General features: G+C 41.6%; 1 protein-coding gene across 5 annotated transcripts in view; it reads right to left on the bottom strand.

Moving 5' to 3' along the window:
- The window catches only part of WWP1 (WW domain containing E3 ubiquitin protein ligase 1), a 156940-nt gene that overhangs the window by 77525 nt on the left and 55908 nt on the right, over nucleotides 1-23507 (bottom strand). For 3 of the 5 annotated variants that reach the window (XM_039521644.1, XM_039521645.1, XM_039521641.1), the window contains 5 exons: nucleotides 23413-23479; nucleotides 20744-20925; nucleotides 11907-12225; nucleotides 4069-4182; nucleotides 3288-3462 (listed from right to left, as the gene is read on the bottom strand). In XM_039521644.1, the coding sequence (XP_039377578.1) occupies nucleotides 3288-3462; nucleotides 4069-4182; nucleotides 11907-12225; nucleotides 20744-20925; nucleotides 23413-23479 (857 nt within the window). The remainder of the gene's footprint in view (nucleotides 1-3287; nucleotides 3463-4068; nucleotides 4183-11906; nucleotides 12226-20743; nucleotides 20926-23412; nucleotides 23480-23507) is intronic. The other 2 variants (XM_039521642.1, XM_039521643.1) reach the window with 2 other exon arrangements.

Raw genomic sequence — 23507 nt, 5'->3', positions numbered from 1 at the left:
TAAATGAGCCTCCCACTGTCCCCTAGTTACTAGCAGCAGGGAGATATCTTGCAGGATTAACTCCTGTGAAAAATGTTGGGAGACTCTTTAGTGAAGAGATAGGTAGATAGTGAAGATCACCCCTGCAGCTGCATCTTCACTCAACCTCTATCACTCCAGATTACCCAAGCAACCAGCCCCCTCTATCAATCAAGCCCCACTTCTCCTTCTATAAGCACCCCTCACTCACCATTTCGTGGCTTCTGTCGTGTTATGCGTGTGGGGAAAGTATGTTAAAGTTCAAACTCCCTCAGTGTAACAATTCATGTCTGGAGATAGTGGATACAATGCTGCCCCTGTTAAATGTTTCATTTCTACAGTGACCTTGACTCCTGGAGTGGGCAGATGTTCCACAGCACAGAGGCTACAAAATTTGAGAAGAAATCCCCGAAAGAGCAAAGAGGAGATGCTGAAGACTGTTCTTCAGCACTCTGCTGCAGAGAGAAAGGAACTGAAGGAGTGGCGAGAGAAGGAAAGCATGATCCGCCAGAGACATTGGCGTAGAAACGCTGTGGCAAAGAAGAAAAGCACAAACCAGCTGCTAGAGATCCTGTCGAGCCAAGCGGACTGTCTCAAGGCAATCTTAGCCATGCAGGCAGAGCCGTCCTGCTGCCCCACAGCCCCCCCCGTCCCAAAGCTTTTTTCCTTGTGCCCCAATGTCAGCTCAAACCGCCTTTCCCCAGCATTCAGTTTCTTACCACCACCAGCTGCCTCCAACACCTGTTCTTTCACCAACCAGCCCTGATACCTACCACCCTTACCCTCTGCACTCAACCCCCACAACCATGCAGTATATGCACCCTGAAGTGCAGGAATCGTTAAACAGCACTCCAGACAGGACATATGCAAACTTGTGACTGTACAGTTCACCAACCCACACCCCTTCCCTCTTGTGTTCATGAAATGTTGTGTGTCTGTCTGTCTGTCAAGGAATTTTTTTTCTTTACAATAAAACAATTCTTGGCTTTGAAAACAGTCTTTATTATAGCAGATAGTGAAAGATACCTTAGCCCAGTAAAGAAAGAGGCACTGCAAATCATTTTAGGGATAATAGAATAACAGTGTAAACAGTGCAATTCACTCCCATGCAAGTCAGCAAACATTACTGTTGGCTTTCAGCCTCAAATTCTTCCCTCAAGGCATCCCTAATCCTTGAAGCCCTGTGCTGGGCCTCTCTATTAGCCCTGCTCTCTGGCTGTGCATATTCAGCCTCCAGGACTTGAACCTCGGTGGTCCATGCCTCACTGAATGTTTCACCCTTCCTTCACAAATATTATGGAGGGTACAGCAAGCGGATATAACCGCGGGATGCTGCTTTCCCCCAAGTCTAGCTTCCCATACAAGCAACGCCAGCGTGCCTTTAAACGGCCAAAAGCACACTCCACAGTCATTCGGCACCGGCTCAGCCTGTAGTTGAACCGGTCCTTGCTCCTGTCAAGCTTCCCTGTATAGGGTTTCATGAGCCAAGGCAGTAACGGGTAAGCGGGGTCTCCAAGGATCACAATGGGCATTTCGACGTCCCCTACTGTGATCTTCCTGTCTGGGAAAAAAGTCCCTGCCTGCATCTTCCTGAACAGGCCACTGTTCCGAAAGATGCGTGCATCATGCACCTTTCCAGGCCAGCCTGTGTAAATGTCAATGAAACGCCCGCGGTGATCCACAAGCGCCTGGAGAACCATAGAGAAATACCCCTTTCGATTAACGTACTCTGATGCCAGGTGGGGGGGGGGGCCAGAATAGGAATATGCGTCCCATCTATTGCCCCTCCACAGTTAGGGAAACCCATTTGTGCAAAGCCATCCACCATGTCCTGCACGCTCCCCAGAGTCACGGTCTTTCTTAGCAGGATGCGATTAATTGCCTTGCAAACTTGCATCAAAACAATTCCAACGGTCGACTTTCCCACTCCAAACTGGTTCCCGACCGACCGGTAGCTGTCTGGATTTGCCAGCTTCCAGATTGCAATAGCCACCCGCTTTTCCACCGTCAGGGCAGCTCTCAATCTTGTGTCCTTGCGCCGCAGAGTGGGGGCGAGCTCAGCACACAGTCCCATGAAAGTGGCTTTTCTCATACGAAAGTTCTGCAGCCACTGCTCGTCATCCCAGACTTCCATGACGATGTGATCCCACCACTCAGTGCTTGTTTCCGAGCCCAAAGCGGCGTTCAACGGTGCTGAGCATTTCTGTGAATGCCACAAGCACTTTGGTGTCACACGTGGCAGGAGAATCGATATCGATATCATCGTCAGACTCCTCGCTGTCACTTTGGAGCTGAAGGAATAGCTCGACTGCCAAACGTGTTGTGCTGGCGACACTCATCAGCACAGTCCTCAGCAGCTCGGGCTCCATTTCCCACAGAGTAAAACAGAAAGACACTCACAATGGCGCCAAACGTTGCCGGAAAGACAGAATGCTGGGATGTGAAGCGATGCACCACGGGGCGTTGGAACAGGAAGCGGAATGACCCACACACTTCCTTCCCCTTCCCACAATACTCAGCGCCAAAACGGCGCCAAAACGGGACGAGGTGTTCTGTGGGATAGCTGCCCACAATGCACCTCTCAATACAGCTCTGGAAAGTGCTGCAAGTGTGGCCACACTGCAGCGCTGGTAGCTGTCAGTGTGGCCACACTCCAGCGCTGGCCCCTACACAGCTGCATGACCAGCGCTGTAACTCCCAGCGCTGCAACTTGTAAGTGTAGCCATACTCTGAGAGAAGACACAGAAACCATGCAAGAAGTTTCACAGTTGAACAAAAGCGGATACTTCAAAACAGGCCCCAAAGTAAGAGAGCCGAACTACCGAAATGTTGATGAAAAGCTGAGAATCACTGAGTGATTAAAAGAAAATCAAGAACACTTAAGTACTAAAACAACACCCTAAGACAAGTGTGCCCAAAAAGTCAATACTCAAAGAAGAGGCTGAGCTGCAGAGCTGAAGTTTCCCCTACGGTCAGAAGGTGATGTATACTTGTACCAGTTACTATTGCCCTTAGGGATTATAAACCTTAAGTGCTTGGGAAGCAGACAGGTCTTGAGTTGGAGAGCGGAGACCCAGCAGTGAGAATCCTGCACAGGTAGTAGCTTTAGAAGTACAGGTTCTAAAATAGAATCCATTATTCGAGTTAGTGATGCTAATCATCTTTATAGATGAACATCTCACAATATATACAGTTGTGTAATTCTGAAGCCATTTGGAACAGTAAAGTTAAAAATATCTCCTAACATTTTATAGCTTACTAAAAGTTACCGAATAGAGGTATCGTTGGTTGAATTGTTGCATAGCTCCTTGTAGTTGGTTACGTTGAGACTGCCACTGCTCGAAGTTCCTCACCGATTCCATGGTTGGTCGCTGCCATGTTGTTGTTCTTGTGTTATGATCCACATAGTAAACTCTTCCACGATCATCAACCCTTCTTTCCCAGCTAACAAACAAAAATACTAATGTTAATAGCTATATAATTTTCAGTAAAAAGTACAAAACTAATTTTCTGTGGTACACTAAATTCTTAGCCAATGTTTCAGTTACAACATAGAGATGAGAGAGAGGCAGAAGTTTTAATTTCTGCTGTATAACACACTGGTGTTCTATTTCTGAGACTTTATGTAAATTTCTAGAAACAACTGTTAGCCTTCCAAGGGAAACAGTCTCAACCATTCTTCTGCACAGCTAGACCAAAAAGGTCATAAAATAAGCACTCTTTAAATTTAAACATTAAATAAAAGGATAAATCATTCAACATTATTAGCAGCAAAAGATCAGCACAGGCAATAGATGTGCCACCAACATTCAAACAAAAGTAGCTATGATGATCCTGATCATTATCTGGTAAAGATTTATGCTGTTTTATTTTGTTTTGGGGAAGGGAGGTATTGCAATACATGTGTGGTACTGCTTTTATGAACTTCTGATTTGAAAAAATACAAGTTGTATAATGATATTTTTTTCATGTAATTACAAAATGCAATAAAAATACTTTTTGGTACTAATGTAAGTAAAACATTCAAAGTAGTATATAAACTCTCATTACCCTGGTGGTAAAGGCTGTGGTCTTTCCCACGTCGTAGTTCGTGTGTTGTGATCAACATAATAGGTTCTACCATGAGGATCCTTTCTCTGTTCCCATCTTAAACAAAAGACATGTCTTTAAACAAAAAACAACACGAAAATGTTGCCTTCTGATTAAATTTTCAGACAAGCAAAAAAAAAAAAAGTCTGCTAGTGAACAAATGGGTTATCCAATCCTAGTCCTTACTCTAAAGGCTAAGGGTCAAATTTGCCCACTCACAAAAGGCTTGTCTGCCACATTATGTCCTATCTTACATGAATTCTTCTTACTCTCCACTCCTGGGGGAATTTTGCGCCAAAAAATTAAAAATTCTGCACCAAAAAATTAAAAATTCTGCAAAATGCTGCATATTTAGTGAAAATAATACAATATAATCACACCAGTTTCAATTGATTTGATAATTTATTTAACCAACAATACAGAAAAAAATCACAATAACTATTCAGCATTTCCTAAACACATGAAAGCTCAGTTACAAACACTTGATAACTAATACTCTGCATTCCACTTATAATCCTGCATTTGAATTTAAATTACATTACAGAACACCAAAAAGCAAAAAAGTAGAATGTCATTTTAAATTGCTCAGACTTTCACACATGAAAGTCATACAGTTTTCCTAATTATTGTCCTGGACCTGGCTGGGTACTTTGGGAAGTGCTTGCTTCTGATTGTCCTGACATCCTGACATTTTATTGACTGCTTGGTAATTGTTTTATTTGCCCTCAAAGTTTGTTTTTTTTAATGGGTAAATAAAATAAATTCTGAGCTGTAAACTAACCCCACTGTGTCACTTTGACACAGGAAAAAAGTCAGAAAGCACATAGATCTTCCTCGCTGGTTCCCCTACTGTCATTTATAAGGCTTTACATCACTTTGGCAATGTAGGGGCCTTAAAACTTTTACAGTTTTTATGCTCCTATGAGAACTGACGGAGAATGGGAACAGTTAACTAATAACATTAACCATATTATTATGCAGGCAGGCTGCTACATTTCTGCCTTGCAGAAAGAGCCTTCCTTCTGCATAATTAAAAAGACCTACGTCTCCACGCCCCCAGCAAGCCGCGGTAGCAAGCGAGAAGGACAGAGTCTCTCTTGCTTGTTGGCAGGCATGCATGCCCAGCCCCGCCCCAGGACAGTAATCAATGTCTCTACCACAGGCACGCACGCTCACCCTCCAGCTTCCATCCAGGACACATCACACGATCCATTGTTTACAGTCAAGCCCTAAAATACAATCGAATTTTCTCCAATCCTTCAGACAGAGACAAACACCTACAAGATCTTTTTCAAGCATTCTTAAAACTACAATACCCACCCAGGGAAGTGAGGAAACAGACTGATGGAGTGAGACGGGTACCCAGAAGTCACCTACTACAGGACAGGCCCAACAAGGAAAATAACAGAACACCACTGGCCATCACGTACAGCCCCCAGCTAAAGCCTCTCTAGTACATCATCAACGATCTACAACCTATCCTGAAAAATGATCCCTCACTCTCACAGACTTTGGGAGGCAGGCCGGTCCTCACTTACAGACAGCCCCCGCAACCTGAAGCAAATACTCACCAGCAACTACACACCACACCACAGAAACACTAACCCAGGAACCAATCCCTGTAATAAACCCCGTTGCCTACTCTGTCCCCAGATCTACTCCAGCGACACCATCAGAGGACCCAACCACATGAGCGACACCATCAGGGGCTCATTCACCTGCATATCTACTAATGTATATGCCATCGTGTGCCAGCAATGCCCCCCTGCCATGTACATTGGCCAAATCGGACAGTCTCTATGTAAAAGAATAAATGGACACAAATCAGACATCAGGAATGGTAACATTCAAAAGCCAGTAGGAGAACACTTCAATCTCCCTGGACATTCAACAACAGATTTAAAAGTAGCCATCCTTCAACAAAAAAAAACTTCAAAAACAGACTTGGAAGAGAAACTGCAGAGCTACAATTCATTTGCACATTTAACACCATTCATTTGGGCTTGAATAGGGACTGGGAATGGCTGGCTCAATTTTCCCTCTCTTGGTATTGACTCCTCCTCCTCAATTATTGGGAGTGGACCACATCCACCATGATTGAATAGGCCTTGTCCACACTGGTTCTCCACTTGTAAAGTAACTCCCTTCTCTTCATATGTCAGTATATTTATGCCTGCATCTGTAATTTTCACTCCAAGCATCTGAAGAGGTGGGGTTTTTTACCCACAAAAGCTTATGCCCAAAGAAATCTGTTAGTCTTTATGATGCCACCAGACTCCTCGTCGTTTTTGTGGATACAGACTAACAGGACTACCCCTCTGATACTTGCAGTTAATATAGAACCCAAGAAATAGAGTATGAGTAGTTCAAATTATTCCTTTCAATGTGCACTACATTGCATTTATTAATAATTTTATTTATGATGGTGCTTATTCAACTAGCTTTTAGGTCCATGTGGAGTTTCTCAGTGTAAACTACTCTTGACTGTCTGCACCGAAGAACACCACACACAAAATGCATTCCACCCATGACAATACCAATGATCTTACCCAATCTCTAAGGAGAACCTGCACACATTCGGGTACCTGGTTGGGAAAGACTGTTTCTGAACAGCGAGAACCACTCATACCACATTCATTTTTATATTTATTGATTTGACTTTAGTCTCCACATGCCCTTTCCCACTTGCTGTAACCCAAACTTTATTAAAGCAAAGTAACAATTTCACAACAACTTTGTCCATATTTTCTTGCATTAAAAACTTTTCTTTCATCAGCAAGCACCTTTAGATGTTCTCAACAGACCTCCTCTCCAGCAATGACCAGGCGCCAAGGAGAAAAGTGGGACTGTACGTAATCATATATGTGTATTCCGGATTTGTGATCTTTTCAGCACCAACATCAGCTTATGCAACTCCCCCACCTAGTTTGAAAATGCCACTGGGACACCTACCACATGGCCACATCCACAGTGCCCACATGCACACAAAAAGGTTATGTTCCGACACAGGTGCACCAAGGCTGTTGAATGCACTAAAGCCACCTTTCTGAAAATCCTTTATTCCTTAAATTCCACTGATGCACTTGCTGTCACTCTAATTATGTGCTTATAATACTTTGAAATTTTCAGGCTAAACAATTTCCCCCCTAATACTAGACTATATTTGTTCCCAATCATCATCCTTGTTCATATCCTTTTATCTTATCATGTTAACTTAGCTGAAAAATGTAGCAAAACTCATGCTAATTGCAAGATTATTTATGCAAAGTGTCTTTGCAGTTCTACTAGACCCCTGCAAGATATGAGAAGCTGCACTTAGAAAATCATCACTTAAATTATGGTAAAGTCCAAATAAAATTATTACCGATTGTTTACATAGCAGGACCTGAAGCATAGGTTCAATGCCTGTAAGTACTCAATTCTCTAAAGGTCAACTCCTTAGACTGCAAAGCCTAAGTATATAAACTATGCACTCAGGGAATCACATGAAGCTGAGGAACTGCAAATGGTAAATAAAGATGAGGAGAGGGGAGTCATACAACACAATCTGGAGCACTTGGTAAAGCTGGACCTGTTCAAACAAAATGCATTTTAATACAGCCTTTCATACATATTGAAACAAAGAATACTGTTCATACTTACAAAATGTGAGACTGCATCCTAGAAAGCAGTGACTCTGAAAAGGATTAAGGGGTCATAGCGGACAAACATGATGTTGTGGCAAAAAAGACTAATGTGATCCTTGGATGTATAAACAGGGGCTTAGCACAAGTAAGAGTAGAGCGATGATTTTACTTCTGTATATGGCATTGGAGAGACTGATACTAGAACACTTCCTCCAGTACTGGTGAGCACATTTTAAAAATTATAGTGAAAAAATGGAGAGGGTGATCGGAGGGCTGGATAAAATGCCTTAGAGTGAGAGACCTAAAGAGTAAAATCTGTTTAGGTTATCAAAAAAGAAACTGAGGGCAGGTCTACACTAAGAGCGGGGGTCGAACTAGGGTACGCAAGTTCAGCTACGTGAATAGCGTAGCTGAATTCGAAGTACCCTAGTTCGAACTACTCACCCGTCCAGACGCCGCGGAATCGAAGTCCGCGGCTCCAAGGTCGACTCCCCCACCGCCTTTTGCAGTGGTGGAGTACCGGAGTCGACCCCGGCGCTTCCGGAGTTCAAACTATCGCGTCCAGATTAGACGCGATAGTTCGAACTCTGAGAAGTCGAACTCACCGCGTTGACCCGGCTGGTAAGTGTAGACTAGCCCTGAGAGGTGACTTGATTACAGTACATTCATAGGGAGAAAATACCAGATACCAAAAGGCTAATTAGCTGAGAAAAGATATAACAAGAACCAATGACTGGAAGCTAAAAAGGGACAAATTTTAACAGTGAAGGCTGATTAACCAACTAACTACCAATGCAAGTGTTGGATTCTTCATCTCTTGAAGTCTTCAGATCAATACTAGATACTTTTCTGGAAGGTATGCTTAAATCAACACGCAAATTATTAGACTCAATACATGGGTAACTGGGTGAAATTTAAGGGCCTGTAGTATAAAGAGATCAGATTAGATAATCTCATGGTCTCTCCTGGCCTTAAAAATCTATTTATGGAATTTTCACCTCCAACCAGCAGTAACTAGCATTTAGGCCACTTCAAAACCAATACTAATGACTTTGTAGAGCAGTGGCTGCAGTTATCCTGTCTCTTTCAAAACAGAGACTGTTTTGAAAACAAACAGGAGTACTTGTGGCACCTTAAAGACTAACAAATTTATTTTAGCATGAGCTTTCGTGAGCTAAAGCTCACTCCTTCGGATGCACTGACTCAAAACAGAGTGTTTTGGGGTCGGAGAAAGAGACAGGATAACTGCAGCCACTGCTCTACAAAGTCATTAGTATTGGTTTTGAAGTGGCCTAAATTAGTATTGGTTTTGAACACAGAGTGTTTTGGGGTCACTGGATATGACCAATGCATTGATCCACTGGACTCATCCCTACTGTTCTACCAGCTCACACAACCCTTCTTCCTCCTACTGGTAGTGTGCAAAGCTTCAGTGGAGTTTCATCACCCTAAACAGGGTCACCCCCAAAACTGTGGCAGTAGTCATACAGCTAGAGAAAGAGCATGAGAATGACTCTATAGCCTCGTGGTTAGGGTTCTCACTCAGGTTGTGGGAAAAGACGGTTACTCACCGTTGTAACTGTTGTTCTTCGAGATGTGTTGCTCCTATCCATTCCAGTTAGATGGGCGCGCCGCACGTGCATGGCTCTTTGGAAGATTTTTTACCCTAGACACTCCGGCAGGTCGGCTGGGCGCCCCCTAGAGTGGCGCCGCTATAGCGCTAGATATATACTCCAGCCGACCCGTCCGCTCCTCAGTTCCTTCTTGCCGGCTACTCCGACAGTGGGGAAGGAGGGCGGGTCTGGAATGGATAGGAGCAACACATCTCGAAGAACAACAGTTACAACGGTGAGTAACTGTCTTTTCTTCTTCGAGTGATTGCTCCTATGCATTCCAGTTAGGTGATTCCCAAGCCTTACCTAGGCGGTGGGGTCGGAGTGAGACGTGGCAGAGTGTAAGACTGCTGAGCCGAAGGCTGCATCGTCTCGAGGTTGTTGCACCAACGCGTAGTGGGAAGCGAAGGTGTGGACAGAAGACCAGGTGGCCGCTCTACAGATGTCCTGGATGGGGACATGGGCCAGGAAGGCGGCAGACAAGGCTTGCGCTCTCGTAGAGTGAGCGGTGAGGTGGCTAGCTGGCACTCGAGCAAGCTCGTAGCATGTCCGGATACACGATGTTACCCAGGAGGAAATCCTTTGAGAGGAGACCGGCTTGCCTTTCATGTGATCAGCAACCGCCACGAATAACTGGGGCGAACGCCGGAAGGGTTTTGTTCGCTCAATGTAAAATGCGAGGGTCCTGCGGACGTCGAGGGTGTGAAGCTGTTGTACACGACTTGAGGCGTGTGGCTTCGGGAAAAAGACCGGGAGAAAAATGTCCTGGTTTAAATGGAAGGCCGACACCACCTTAGGGAGGAAGGCCGGGTGTGGCCGAAGCTGTACCTTGTCTCCATGGAAGATGGTGTACGGTGGACCAGACGTTAGGGCACGAAGCTCGGAAACTCGTCTCGCTGAAGTTATAGCGACGAGAAAAGCCGTTTTCCATGATAGATAGAGCAGGGAACACGTGGCCAAGGGCTCGAAGGGGGCTCCCATGAGCCTGGCTAGAACTAGGTTCAAATCCCAGGACGGGGTAGGACGTCGTACTGGCGGGAACAAGCGATCTAGGCCCTTAAGGAAGCGGGAAACCATCTGATTGGAAAAGATGGACCGTTCTCCTACGGCCGGCCGAAAGGCGGAAATGGCCGCTAGGTGTACCTTCAAAGAGGAGACGGCGAGACCTTGCTCCTTAAGGGACCAGAGGTAGTCCAGGATCGTCGGGATAGGGACCACGAAAGGATTAATGCCTCTCTGATCGCACCAGAGTGCGAAACGCTTCCATTTCGCGAGGTAGGTTGAGCGAGTGGAAGGCTTCCTGCTTTCCATCAGGACTTGCAGTACCTCAGCCGAACAGACACGTTCCGCGCGAGTCAGCCACGCAGGCACCAAGCTATAAGATGGAGGGACTGTAGGTCCGGGTGGCGGAGCCTGCCCAAGTCCTGCGTTATCAAGTCCGGCCATAATGGGAGGGGAATGGGATCCCGTACTGAGAGCTCGAGCAGCAGGGTGTACCAGTGCTGTCTCGGCCAGGCCAGAGCGACGAGTATGAGGCGGGCCCTGTCCCTCCGGAGTTTGAGTAGCACCCGGTGCACGAGAGGAAACGGAGGGAAGGCATATAGCAGGTGACCCGTCCAGGGGCAGAGGAAAGCGTCCGATAGGGAGCCCTGGGAGCGACCCTGGTAAGAGCAGAACTGGTGGCATTTCCTGTTCTCTTTGGAGGCAAACAGGCCTATTTGGGGAAAGCCCCACCTTTGGAAAATTGTATGCAAGTACAAGTCTAAGTTCCACTGAAGCAGTAATCAATAGATCGGGCAACAGTAAATAAACATTGCAAATGAAGTAATGTTTTCCACTCAAGGAGACAACATATTTCCACAAAAGTTAAAAATTCCAGTCTATGTTTTAATATGTCCTTATATGTGCTTCAGTTTCTGTTAACTTCAGTAAGCGCCTCTCAATTCTCGTTTGTGAAGTCATGTGACAGCTAATAGGACAGCTTCAGTGTTAATGCAGTAGTTGCAAGCACCATGACTAACTTGGAATTGCATGATTTCTATCCTTTTTACACACACATACACCCCCACGCCCCCTTTACAATGTTATTTGTATTCAGAACATTTTTGGGACACAACTCCAGATACCTCTGTTAATGTCTAAAGTATTTTCAAGATATTTTTACTGCATTCTCTCCCCCAGACACACACACTTTTTGATCCCTACATGTATAACATGCTTAAAAAGCAGATGAGCAAGGAACTATGTCCCAAGTGTGGAATAAGTTTAAATATCTCAAATGAAGATTCTTTTTGCCCAGAATGTCTTGAGGCTCTTCTATATAAGTCATATCACTGTCTCAGCAAACGAGCAGCCTGTTATTAGTTTCTGGCACCAAAAGCTGCCACCCCAGTTAGGACTGCAATACTGCAAAACTATTTTAGATCAAATAACTATGTCTCAGCCAACTGGACTGTATTTGGCAATCCAGAGCCGTAATAAAATCTCTATGTCTATATATAAATGTGTTCAGGCCACATAGGATTAGATCATATTATTAATTAAAACCAAGCCCACATACCCTGGTGGCAAAGGTTCTGAACTGGTACTACCAGGCTGCTGTCTCACAGGTTCCCCAGATGCACTTGAAGATTCCCTTGGTTTTGCTGCTTCTGCAGTGGTGCTGCTTCTGGTATTAGAGGATTCAGAGTCTGTGGTAGTTACAGCTTCAAGTCCAGCAGACACAATGGGAACTGTAGAAGATGTGTTGTTTTCAGAGTAACTAATTGCGCCTGTTGTGTTAGTACAATCTGTAGACATGGGGGTTTCTACAGAACCCATAAAAGCCTCAGAGGCAGAATTATCAGCTTCCGGTGCAGATGACGATGACTCACCATTAACTGGGAAGTACAAAGAAAGAACATTTTATACAGCAGATAGCTTTCTGATACAATTTATTTTTTAAATGATAAACATGACGTAAATTTTATCCACTGACAGAAGATATGCATTTTAAGGTTACACCTTCTAGATTCTAATGAGCTATGTTCCATTTTGCAGAAGACTTACAAGTAAAATGGCACTGGAGGCAGCTTCTTCAATTACGGTGGTGCTTCCCCTACCCCTATTACAGACCTTTAGCCAATCCCCAATCCATGTGAGCGTAAGATAATTTACTTAAACTCTAGTTTATATATGTAAATAAACGAAGGTTGGTTACTTGCAATCAGAGTTCAAGATGACTCTGTATATTCACAATATGGGTAAAGCGCTGACCAGTGAAGCCTAACAGTAGAACATTCTCCAAGCAGTACCTGTTGGAGTGCATGTACATCCTCTCCTCCTTCCCTCAGTGTCTTTAAATGTTCTGATGGCAAGGCTATATAAGGAAGCATTGTGCCCCCTACCACCTCAGTTCCTTCCAACTGCTGACCCAGAGAAACCAAAATAGGACCGAGGAAGAAGGGAGGATGAGCAGGAAGTCTGAATGTTCAGAGTCATCTGAAAGAAATAACGATTACCTATTTTTTGTAACTGTTGTTCTTCAAGATGTGTTGCTTATGTCCATTCCAAGTAAGATGTGTATGCACACCTGACTTGGAATGAACATGACAAGCATTCAAACAACTCTGGTTACAAGTAACCTTCATTTCTTTTTTGAGTGACTCTACATATTCCCACTTAGGAACAGTTTGGCAAGGAGTGCTGAAAAACTCAGGAGGAAGGAACAGACTTGAGCAGGGGGTTGGACTAGATGACCTCCTGAGGTCTCTTCCAATCCTAATCTTCTATGATTTTCTATGATTATTAAAAACAATTGAAGCACTACTCCACCAAATCTAGCATCCACTCTTGAAGCCAAATCCAAAGTATAATGTTTAGTAAACAAAGTGACTTCCAAGAAGCAGCCTTACAGATTTCCCCAATAGGAATATGTTTAAGACAAACAAAAGATCCTGCCATGGCTCTCATTGAATGAGATGTTACAACTTTAGGCACAGTGACTGCTGCTAACTTGTGGCATTCAAGGAAACACAGTTTTACCCAACTAGAAATCTGTATCTTAGCAGATAAACTGTAACCCGCATGATTCTTAGTAGAATAAACAAATAACCAGAAGACCTAAAATCTTTAGTTCTATTTAAACAACCATGTTCAAAAGTTGTAATTAAAATGAGGCATTAGATCCTCGTCCTCTTCCTCAGACAAAGTGTCAGGCATCACTCTCTGAACTGCAGACAGATCCGGTGGAACTGGATCCAAAGATTTCTCAACAGTCAGATCCTTAACGATCAGAACATAAGGTAGATGACTTAAGAACACTCACTGCAGAGCCTAATAAAGCCGCAGAGCCCAGGACTACCAGTCCCTCTAGTAGTTGGGATCCAGGAACATACCTATAGGACACGGGTAGGCAAACTATGGCCCGCAGGCCGCGTCCAGCCCATCAGAGTTTTTAATCCAGCCCTCGAACTCCGATACTCCCATGTGGGAGTTGGGTCAGCGGCTTGCCCTGCTCCGGCGCTCCCGCCTAGGAGTGGGGCGGGCAGCTTGCAAACCACTCCCCAGCAGGAGCACCAGGCAGACAGGGGGAGCGGGGCAAGCCCCCAACCCCGCTACCCGGCTGGAGCGCTGGCAGAGTGGGGCAAGTGATGGGGTGGGCCTGGATGATAAGTACCATGGGCCACGGCCTGCCCAGGCCCACCCGTGGCTATGCCCCTGGCGCATGTCTTTTCTGAGTTAAAAAAAAAGAACAGTTGGTGTGGCACCTCTTTTGAAAATGAGGCTCTGCATGAAGTGCATGCAATCTTGTAAATCAGCAGTTTGAAATAAGGGCAGCAGTTAGGTTTTTCTTTTCCCTTTCAAAAATGAGCACTGCAAAAAAATTAAAAAGGAAAAAAAAAAGACAGTGAGTGTCGGGTTTTCAACAAAGAATAGAATGCAAAACATTTTTTCACAAACCTGAACTCAAAGGCTGTATGCCTGATTTATCAGGAAAGCATCGCAGTGTTTGAGGAGTAAAATTTGAATCGCCATTTTTCAACGAAACATCCTAATTATGGCAGTAATTTAACAACTGAGGAACGAGCAAGAAACACTGAGAAACTCACCACAAACTTAAAAGTTCAACAAAATATTTATGTACGACAATCTATAGTTCAGGAAGCCATTACAAAGGCAAGTTATGTTCTGGCATTTAAAATCGCTAAACAAAATAAGCCTTTTGCTGAAGGGGAGTTTTTGAAAGAACGCATGGTTGATGTTGCTGGCATGCTGTGCCCCGAATACCAAAACAACTTTAGTTTGTCATGAAGAACTGTTACTCGCCGAGTAAAAGTGATTGATGAACATTTGACTTCTGCACTGAACAAGAAAGCACAGGGATTTATATTGTTTTCATTAGCTCTCGATGACAGCATTAACATTAAGGACACAGCACAGTTATTGATTTTTGTCAGAGGAATTGACGACAAATTTAAAACCACAGAGGAATTTTTATCAGTGGAATCAATGAAATGCACAACTAAGGGATCGGATTTATACGAGACGGTGTCTGGCTGTCTTTAACATCTGAAGCTCCCCTGGAGTTAACTGGCAAATGTAACCAAAGATGGATCGCCAAATTTAACTGTGAAAAACGTAGGACTTTTAAAAAGAATTCAGGACAAAATAAAAAGACAACCCTGATAAAGAGTGATTTTTCTGTATTGTATTTATACATCAGGAGGCCCTCTGCAAAAATGTCCTGGACATCGATCCTGTTGTTCGCACAGTAGTGAAAATAGTGAACTACATAAGAGAGAGGAGCTTAATCATTGGCAATTCATTTCTCTTCTTGAAGACACGGATGCTGAACACCAGCACTTACTTTATCATACAAATGTCCGCTGGCTCAGCTTAGGAAAGGTATTCCAATGAGTATGGGAGCTCAGAGATGAAATTTGCACTTTTCTGGAGATACAGGAGAAAGAAAATGATTTCCCTGAATTAAATAGTTCAAACTGGGTGTGCGACCTCGCTTTTAGTGTGGATATGTTGGCACATTTAAATTAACTTAATGTGAAGCTGCAAGGAAAGAATGTGTTTGTACATGAATTGAATTCTAGTGTGACACGTTTCAAAGTCAAGTTAGTTTTGTTTTCAAAACAAATTAAGGACAAAATGTTCACTCACTTTCCAACACTGAAATACTTGGAAGTGTCGCCAGAGCAGACAGAAAAGTACAGCAAACTTTTGAGCAACTTGCACGGAGAATTTTCTCATCAATTCTCTGACTTTGAGAAGCTAGAGAAGACACTAATCAATTACATTGATCTCCAGTGAGATTCCATCTTGAAGAAAAAGTACAATTCAGAAAAACTGGATGAGTTTTATGTCTCCTTGAGTGAAACAAAGTTCCCAAATATCCGCAAGTGGCACAGAAAATCCTTGTTTTGTTCAGCTCCACCTATGTGTGTGAACAAACATTTTCCCTACTGAATTATAACAAATCTCACTACAGATACCAGTTAACTGACCAGCATCTCAGCTCGGTATTGTGGATTTCCACAACAAGAATTACATTAGACTTTGATGCCATTGTAAAGAAGGGTGAGCAGCTGTATTGTCCACTTAATCAAAGAGGGCATAGTAAGGGGGTAAGTTTGGTTTAATTATTGTAATACGTTGTTATGATGGTATATTTATAATAGTAAGTAAGGTTTTATGTTTTTTCCCCACTAAAGTGCATCTTTAATAAAGTTTATTTGAATAAGTCTTCTTCAGAGTTAAATTGTTTAACAACAACATTGCTTAATTATGGATTACTTTGAAGCTAAAATAGTTTGAATATATTTCAAATTTGCATTTCTGGTAACAGAACCTCCTGTCAATTACTAAAGGAAAGCATTGTGAAAAGGAAAAAGGTAATGTGGTTTGGTGGAAGCAAATAGCACCAACAGTTCTTGTAAAGTTTTTAAGTAGCCCCCTAGTGTTTGGATCTTATGATCTTCTGAAGCCAGACGGCTTAGCAGCAAGAACTTTCTTAAGCAAGAGCACCTGCAGTCTATTCTGCATCTCCTTGCATACTGTTTGTTGGAGTTTCACACCCAGAACACCCAGGAGAGACTGACCTTCACCAAGGCACTTTAGGCATCTTAAGTGAGGTCATCTGATGCCAGGAAGATGACTGGCAGAAGCGCATCCCTTAATGCTGTCTTACTTTTTTCTTCAGTTCCACCATCACTCAGAACTGAGCTTAAAATTAAACTAACTATAACTACAAACTCTCTAACTAAACTTACACTACAACCTACAACAACAATTATCTGAGGAACTAGTACAGGAGAAAAAAATCCTACACCTGCATCCCCAGAACAGTTCACTTCTATCTGGTGCAGGTTTTGGAAGAACTGAGGCAGTAGGGGATGCAGCGTGCCATTATACAGCCTTTCACTCAGAATGTTTGAAGACACTGAGGAGAGGAGTAGGATGAGGTACATGTGCACTCTAACAGGCATTGCTTGGAGAAGATTCTGTTAGACTGCACTGGTTGCTTTATTGCCCACAAATGGGAATATGCAGAGCTACTTGAAGTAGTAGTAACTTTACAGTTTCCTGGCAGCTTGTTTAGTGGGATAGTAAGATGTGCTCTGTAAGCTAGCAGAGGGTGGGCACCTTGCTTCAAGTCCCCAAAGGAAAATTCAAGAGCAAATCGTGTGAAACTTCAAAGTGGTATTGGTTTTAAAAGAGAATCTTTATCACTATGAGACTGTAAGATAATTTTAAAGGAAGAATAAAAAAGGCTGAGTATGAAAGATACAACTGATAGCATTTAATGTCCACTTGGATAACTTCCTGCTTGCACTGTGGCCAAAAAATATTTACAATTTTTTTTAAAACTACTAACTCGGCAATTAAACAAAAAATCCATCTCTTAGAAGGATTTAATAATGAAAACAACTACATTTGAAGTTAAAGTCAACAAGCCTTTTAAAATTATATTAATTTAAATGTATATTTACCTGACAAACATAGGCTACATAGAACAAGAAATTTATTTTTTACAGTTGCTGTTAGAAGTATACATATTTTTGCATGTGTAGAAACTACATGGAAATGTTTATCAGGTAAAGAAGCAGAAGCTAATATAAGGGTTACAGATATCACTTTTTTGTCTATCAATTAGTTAGCCCAGCAGAGCACATTTAACACAAAATATATAAACAAAGACTTACTACTGCAATAAGATCTTCCTAACCTCCACCTTACTGAATTTGCATTTCTGGTAACAGAACCTCCTGTCAATTACTAAAGGAAAGCATTGTGAAAAGGAAAAAGGTAATGTGGTTTGGTGGAAGCAAATAGCACCAACAGTTCTTGTAAAGCTTTTAAGTAGAAAAACTATTTCAAAACTGCCCTTGCAGCAAGTGAGAAAACAGGAAAGGAAACTGTTAAGAGAAAACCTAATTATGGTAGGCCTAAAAATTACCTGTGAATACTTCCAGTTCAAATAAGAAGTTCATTAAATGTTTGTCTGAGGATAAAACTACAAAAATAATTGCTAATTTCTTATTGTGGTTTCAAAGTAAAATAGTAAGAGCTGCACCCATACCCAGCTTAAATAAAATTAACCTTGCCTGTCTCCACACAAAATCAACAACCTTAACATTTTGGGTTTATACAGTTTAGTGTTATAAAATAAAAACAGTAATTTATATAATTGAGACTAACGTAATTTTTGGTCTGTTCAGTTACACGTAAATGTGGCACTGTATTCTGCTACAATGTGTCATATTTCAATAAGTCATTTTTAACCAGAAAATTTAAAAAAATCTTATCAAGTTCATGTACAAGGCAATGCTGGTTTAGCTGAGCCAAAGGATCTCAATAGAAATTATAGGTATTGACTTTATAAATCAATACAGACTTTTTCTTTAGTATATTTTTTATTCATCTTGGTAGCTTTGTTACAGAGACTGAAACTGACTATTCACAAGAGTAATCCAGTGATCTAGTAATTATGCATCACATACATAATAAAATGCAACATCAAAATATTGTATCATTTATGGATTATTGCCATGTTAAAGCAATCTATCACATCAAATGGAATTTTGATTTAAGATCTTCAATTTGTAAGCTCTCTAGAGCAGGAAGTATTTTTTTGTTTGTTTGTACAGTGACTAGCACAAAAGGATAGTCTATCAAGACTCTATTCAGAAAATTCTAAGTTTAATGGACACTATTAGGTTAAAATTCATATATATTTAAAAATATTCCTTCATCTGTGCTACTAAAACCTTAGATTATAAAAAGAAAGAATTTACTTTACTTTTCACCATTTGTGCTGTTTGTTAATTTTCTTCACTATATGTAAGCGTAGACAATAAAAACAGACCAGACAATTTTACTTTTGCTTATAGTCACTTTCTAGTCAATTTCACGCTATGGTTCTCTACCATAATTCTGCAACATCTGGATCACAAACACTTGCATGGGAATGATATGCTTTTGAATTCAAATCTATTGTGTGTGAGTTTTTAAACTGCAGTAACATGTTTCTACTTAGGTTAAATTTTTATGCAAGTTTATTTACAGGATATTTGAGGTTCAGTTACTACAAATGCTTATGACTATAACCTTACTCACATGCATATATGCAGGACTGGGTTTTAAGCTGGGGTCTAAAATGAGGTGACAGCATCCTTTTGGGAAACCAACATTCACATTAATTCTGTACATCTGTTCTTAAATTACCAGTCAGAATCTGCCCTCTACTTCTTATATCTAACTTTTACCAGCCCATCTTCCCAAGAAGGCTAGAAGAAATACAGGCCACCAAAGTGGGAAGTTTTTCATTATGTAACAGAATTTATCAGCAGTACATATGCACAAGGGAACACAGATAAGATTAATGTGTAGAGGGACTCATTGCTGGCCCATATGTAAAGCATGGGTAGAGAAATGAGGGACAGAGGTTGCTTTTGGAACACCTTTATGATAGTTCACTGTGCCACCATTTATAGCATGCAGGGAGTCACAGGCACTGCAGAATAACTACACTCCCCTCCTTGGGCAAGAGTGAGAAGGGTGCTTCAACCCTCTCAATGCACCTGGCAGCATACCTACACTGCAATGTTGGCGTTTGTATCCTGCAAAGGTATAGACGAAGCACAGCATACTTTCTCCTTAGCGTAATGGGAAAACTGGGAAGAGGACTGTGACTGGGGAAGTCAATCTCCCTTTTAGGCTTCTCCAAAGGCAGCACAATGAGCTGCCCCAACACAGGGCTTCTAATAATGCCACAACTGAGCCAGAAGGAATCAGGAAAGGAACTGATGTCAGATGATATATAATTATTTATATACCCTAATATCAAACATTTGCATATGCAAAGACACAAGCGTGTAGCTGCAATGATCACAAATATCCTAATGGTTATGAGCTCACAGCTGCTGTGATGCACGCTGCACAAGAGAATTAGATCTGCAGAATTAGATAGCATGTTTATCTTTCACAACATCAAGAGACAATTTCACCAATTTCCTTCACACTTGCCATTTTTTTTTTAAATTACCTTTTTGGCAAAATGACAACACTGATTATATGTAAAATTCATTCAAATGCACAAAGCAATGAAATGAAAAAAAAATCTCTAATGTCTTTCTACTATATTACTCTTAGAGGTTACTTGCAACAATAGTCAGTACAAAATTTACAGATGGAAATCAAATTTTAAAATTAACAACGTTCCTTTAGAAATAATTGGTACTTAAGTGATCCTGGACTGAGAATTCTAAAATATATTTCATCCCAGAGCAGATTTGTTACCTCATTTGCATACGACTGGAAAACAGGTTTATATAAATGGCAACAGAAATGCTGAACTACAGTGACACAAGCAGATCCTGCTATTAGAGAAATTTAAAGTTCTCATAAATTTGTTACATTGTTTGTGTCTTTGCCTTTGCAGATTTTTGTTGGAAAGTACTTCTTGTTGGGAAACATACTTCCATTTCTTTTATCAGAGAGGTAGCCGTGTTCTTTGCTGCTTTTCCATTTCTTTGCCGTCAGGAAATCCACTTACTGTCTCTCACCTCCACTAGAAAAATGTTTTTTAAATGAGCCAATAAAGGAAGTCAGACTCTTTCCTCTAAACAATCAGTGCTATGATTCAATGGTCTGGTTCAGGCATAGAGGCCTTACTTGATGACAAGATGTCTCTTAAGGAAAACAAAACAGTGTTCTGGAATGACTTAAGGAAGTGGAGAAATTTTAAGATTTATATTTATCATGGAGAAGTGAAAATAGGATTACAGATTTTATCTCAGATATACATAGCAAAAGGCAGATAAACAATCAGAAGTTGGACTACATGATTTTAACTAAATAGAAAAGCCTTACCAAACAGTGTTTTATAACATGCTCATTTCTTACCAGTGTTGTTGGCGGGCTGGGTTGAAAGTGGTTTTGGTACTGGTGTAATTTTGGGACTGGCTGCAACATGAGAAGGAGATGAAGTACTGTCTCCATTAACAGCATGTATACAGAATGCATTCTGTATTACAGAGTTTAAAGGAGTTTGATTGTCTATTCCATTAGACATGTCACAGGTAGATCTTGGCAAAATAAAGAGGATTTTAATTAATACAAACAGTATGTTAAACATAACTATAGAAAACAAAGGCCTACACTGAAACATGCTGAAAGATCTGATACAAAATACACCAAAGTAAACTCAGTGGCAAGGTTTTAATATTATTCCGTTGGTGGGTGTAGATAATAGTTCATATATGTAAAACTAAACCAATTATGGGGGTAAAGGAGCTTATTTTTGTAATTTTAACTCAGATACTTATCAACTGGATTTTTAATTCCATTTATTTTTCCCCCCCAATATGGCATTACAACTGAGCTGAGAAGGATAATTTGGCTACTACAGTTCTCAAAAATGGCCCAGCTGCTTCTCTGGAGAAAACCCCATCCCATCAGATGAGCTTCTTTCCTCCTTTAGGCATGCTGACAGCCGGCTTTGTAAGTCACATCTCTAGAAATTACTTCAGAGTAGTTACCGTTTAACACATGAGGTAGCAAAGATTTCTCTTAGTGAGAGGGAAATAAATACTTAAGGCCCCCCTACAGGAAAACATCATATTTTGAGATGCTGTTCCATTCTTCCCAACCCCTAAATAGTGTTTTAGCCTTTTCTGGGGACAAATGGCAGTCACAGAGGTCACCTTCATGCATGCTGCATTGAAGCAGAAATCAAGCAGATGAGGGAGCCCTAGAGAACAGAAAAATGCTGGACTAGGTGGTTGATCATCCTGCCTACTAGAGTTAGGAAGGAAGACCCAATGTGACTGTGCTGTCACAGACCAAGTCGCAGAAAAGTAGGCTTAGCAGAGAATTAAAACAAACATTTCTTTGTTATAAAACAGCAACATCAATTCACTTAAGTTACAGATAAATGAAACAACAACAGACTCAGCTTTTGTTTTCGGTTATTTTTTATTCTAACCTAGAAATCTTATTTGATTTTGCTGACATCTACAGAATACAGCTAAACCAGAGGTCAAAAGAATTAGTTTGTTTTCAAATCAGTGGAGCTAAACTGCATTTATTTTTCAGTAAACAGCTTTGTAATCAGAATATTATATTTTAAATTATTTTAGAAATTTTTTTTCAAGTGTCCTATTCGTGTTATTAGCAATTTTCAGTTTTAATGTAAGGTAAATTAACACATCAACAGGGTAGAGCCAAGTACAAAAGCAGCATTAGGGGCAACACGAATTGTCTGAAGACAAGGGAATCCTGCTGCTTCAAAGATCAAACATCCAAAGAGATCAGGACAGAGGACTGTGAAGGTATAGCTGATCCATCTTCAAAAAAAAAATCTAGCGCAATATCTTATGGAAAGGAAGGAGGAGGAAGAAAATTATAGTCCCCAGGATGTTAGAGAAAGCTGAGGAATAACACTTTTGAGTCTCCACCCCAATAATATTTAGTGGCCAAGGGGATCCAGAGACAAACCTCCACATATAAAGAGGACAGTAGTGGGATGGACAGGGAAGAACAACTTGTGTCCATCCCCCAGATCTGTAGCAGCTGAGAGGGAACAAAACCACACACACAGAAGGAAAGTAGCAGGGTAAGGAAACCACTGCAAGGTTGCTGGGTGGTCCAGTAACAATAAAACTAGTTTTAGTAATGAACTCCTTGCTTCCCTTCTACTGCTGTTTGAGGACCAGGTGTGACCTGTTTCTATTATTCTCCTGGAGCCCTTTGTTCTCCCACATAATACATAACAGAGATTAAGCTTGTGGGTCTCTCTACATCAAACTCAAGGCTCTCTTCCCCATTTCAGGTTTAGGTGGGCAAGTTCTTTGCTTTGAAGGCTTTTTTCAACAACTATTTAAGTCAATGGGAGTCCTTCCATTGACTTCAATGTGCACCAGATCAGGCCTTGAAAGAGAGCTTTTTGGGAGTGGGGAGGAAGAAGAACGGATTGAGGACACAGGCCCTTTTCGTCCCTCCTCTCTTACAGTAGCATTTTAAAGGAGGAAGGTAGTAGAAAGGCACTACATGCCTGGCTCTTACACAGCTGCAGGAGGTAGCAAGGAGCTCAGCACTCAATACCAGATTCACAGTTCCTGATCCACTGAACTCCAATGCAGCACTTCACAGATTTCAAGGCCAGGTGGACTCTATGTTTGGTCAGATGGACTTGCATGTTTTGGCAGAAGACTAAACTAAACCATCAAGAGGTTGACCACTTACCTGGAGAACAAGGCACAAGCTACCCTATTACCAGCAAAAGAACAGAGATGTAAGCTGAACAGCTACATTCACCTAATCTAAGTAATCCACACAAACTCTAGGGAACACCCACATGAATAAAGTTAGTCATGTGCAAATTTACAGCACTGGGCCCTTGATGCTGCAATCCTTCCTTACTCAAGCAACACAACAAACAGAGTCCATGGGAGTGTAGGCCTGAAGGTCAAAACCTGGTCCCCTGTGCAAAATTCAATTATGTCACTTAAAACGAAACAATGGCCATTATACGTCAAATACTGCAAAAAGTAAAAAATAATAATAATTCTAACCTGGATGTAGTTCTTGCCAAAATTTCTCTGTTTTCATGTATAGCATCACCATTTTGCTGGACTTCTACTAAACAATAAGAAATACATTAAATAGA

The sequence above is a fragment of the Mauremys reevesii genome, linkage group 2, assembly GCF_016161935.1.
Source record: "Mauremys reevesii isolate NIE-2019 linkage group 2, ASM1616193v1, whole genome shotgun sequence".
Lineage (NCBI taxonomy): Eukaryota > Metazoa > Chordata > Testudines > Geoemydidae > Mauremys > Mauremys reevesii.
Note: the sequence above shows the minus strand (reverse complement) of the source record. Positions and strands in the feature narration are given on the sequence as shown.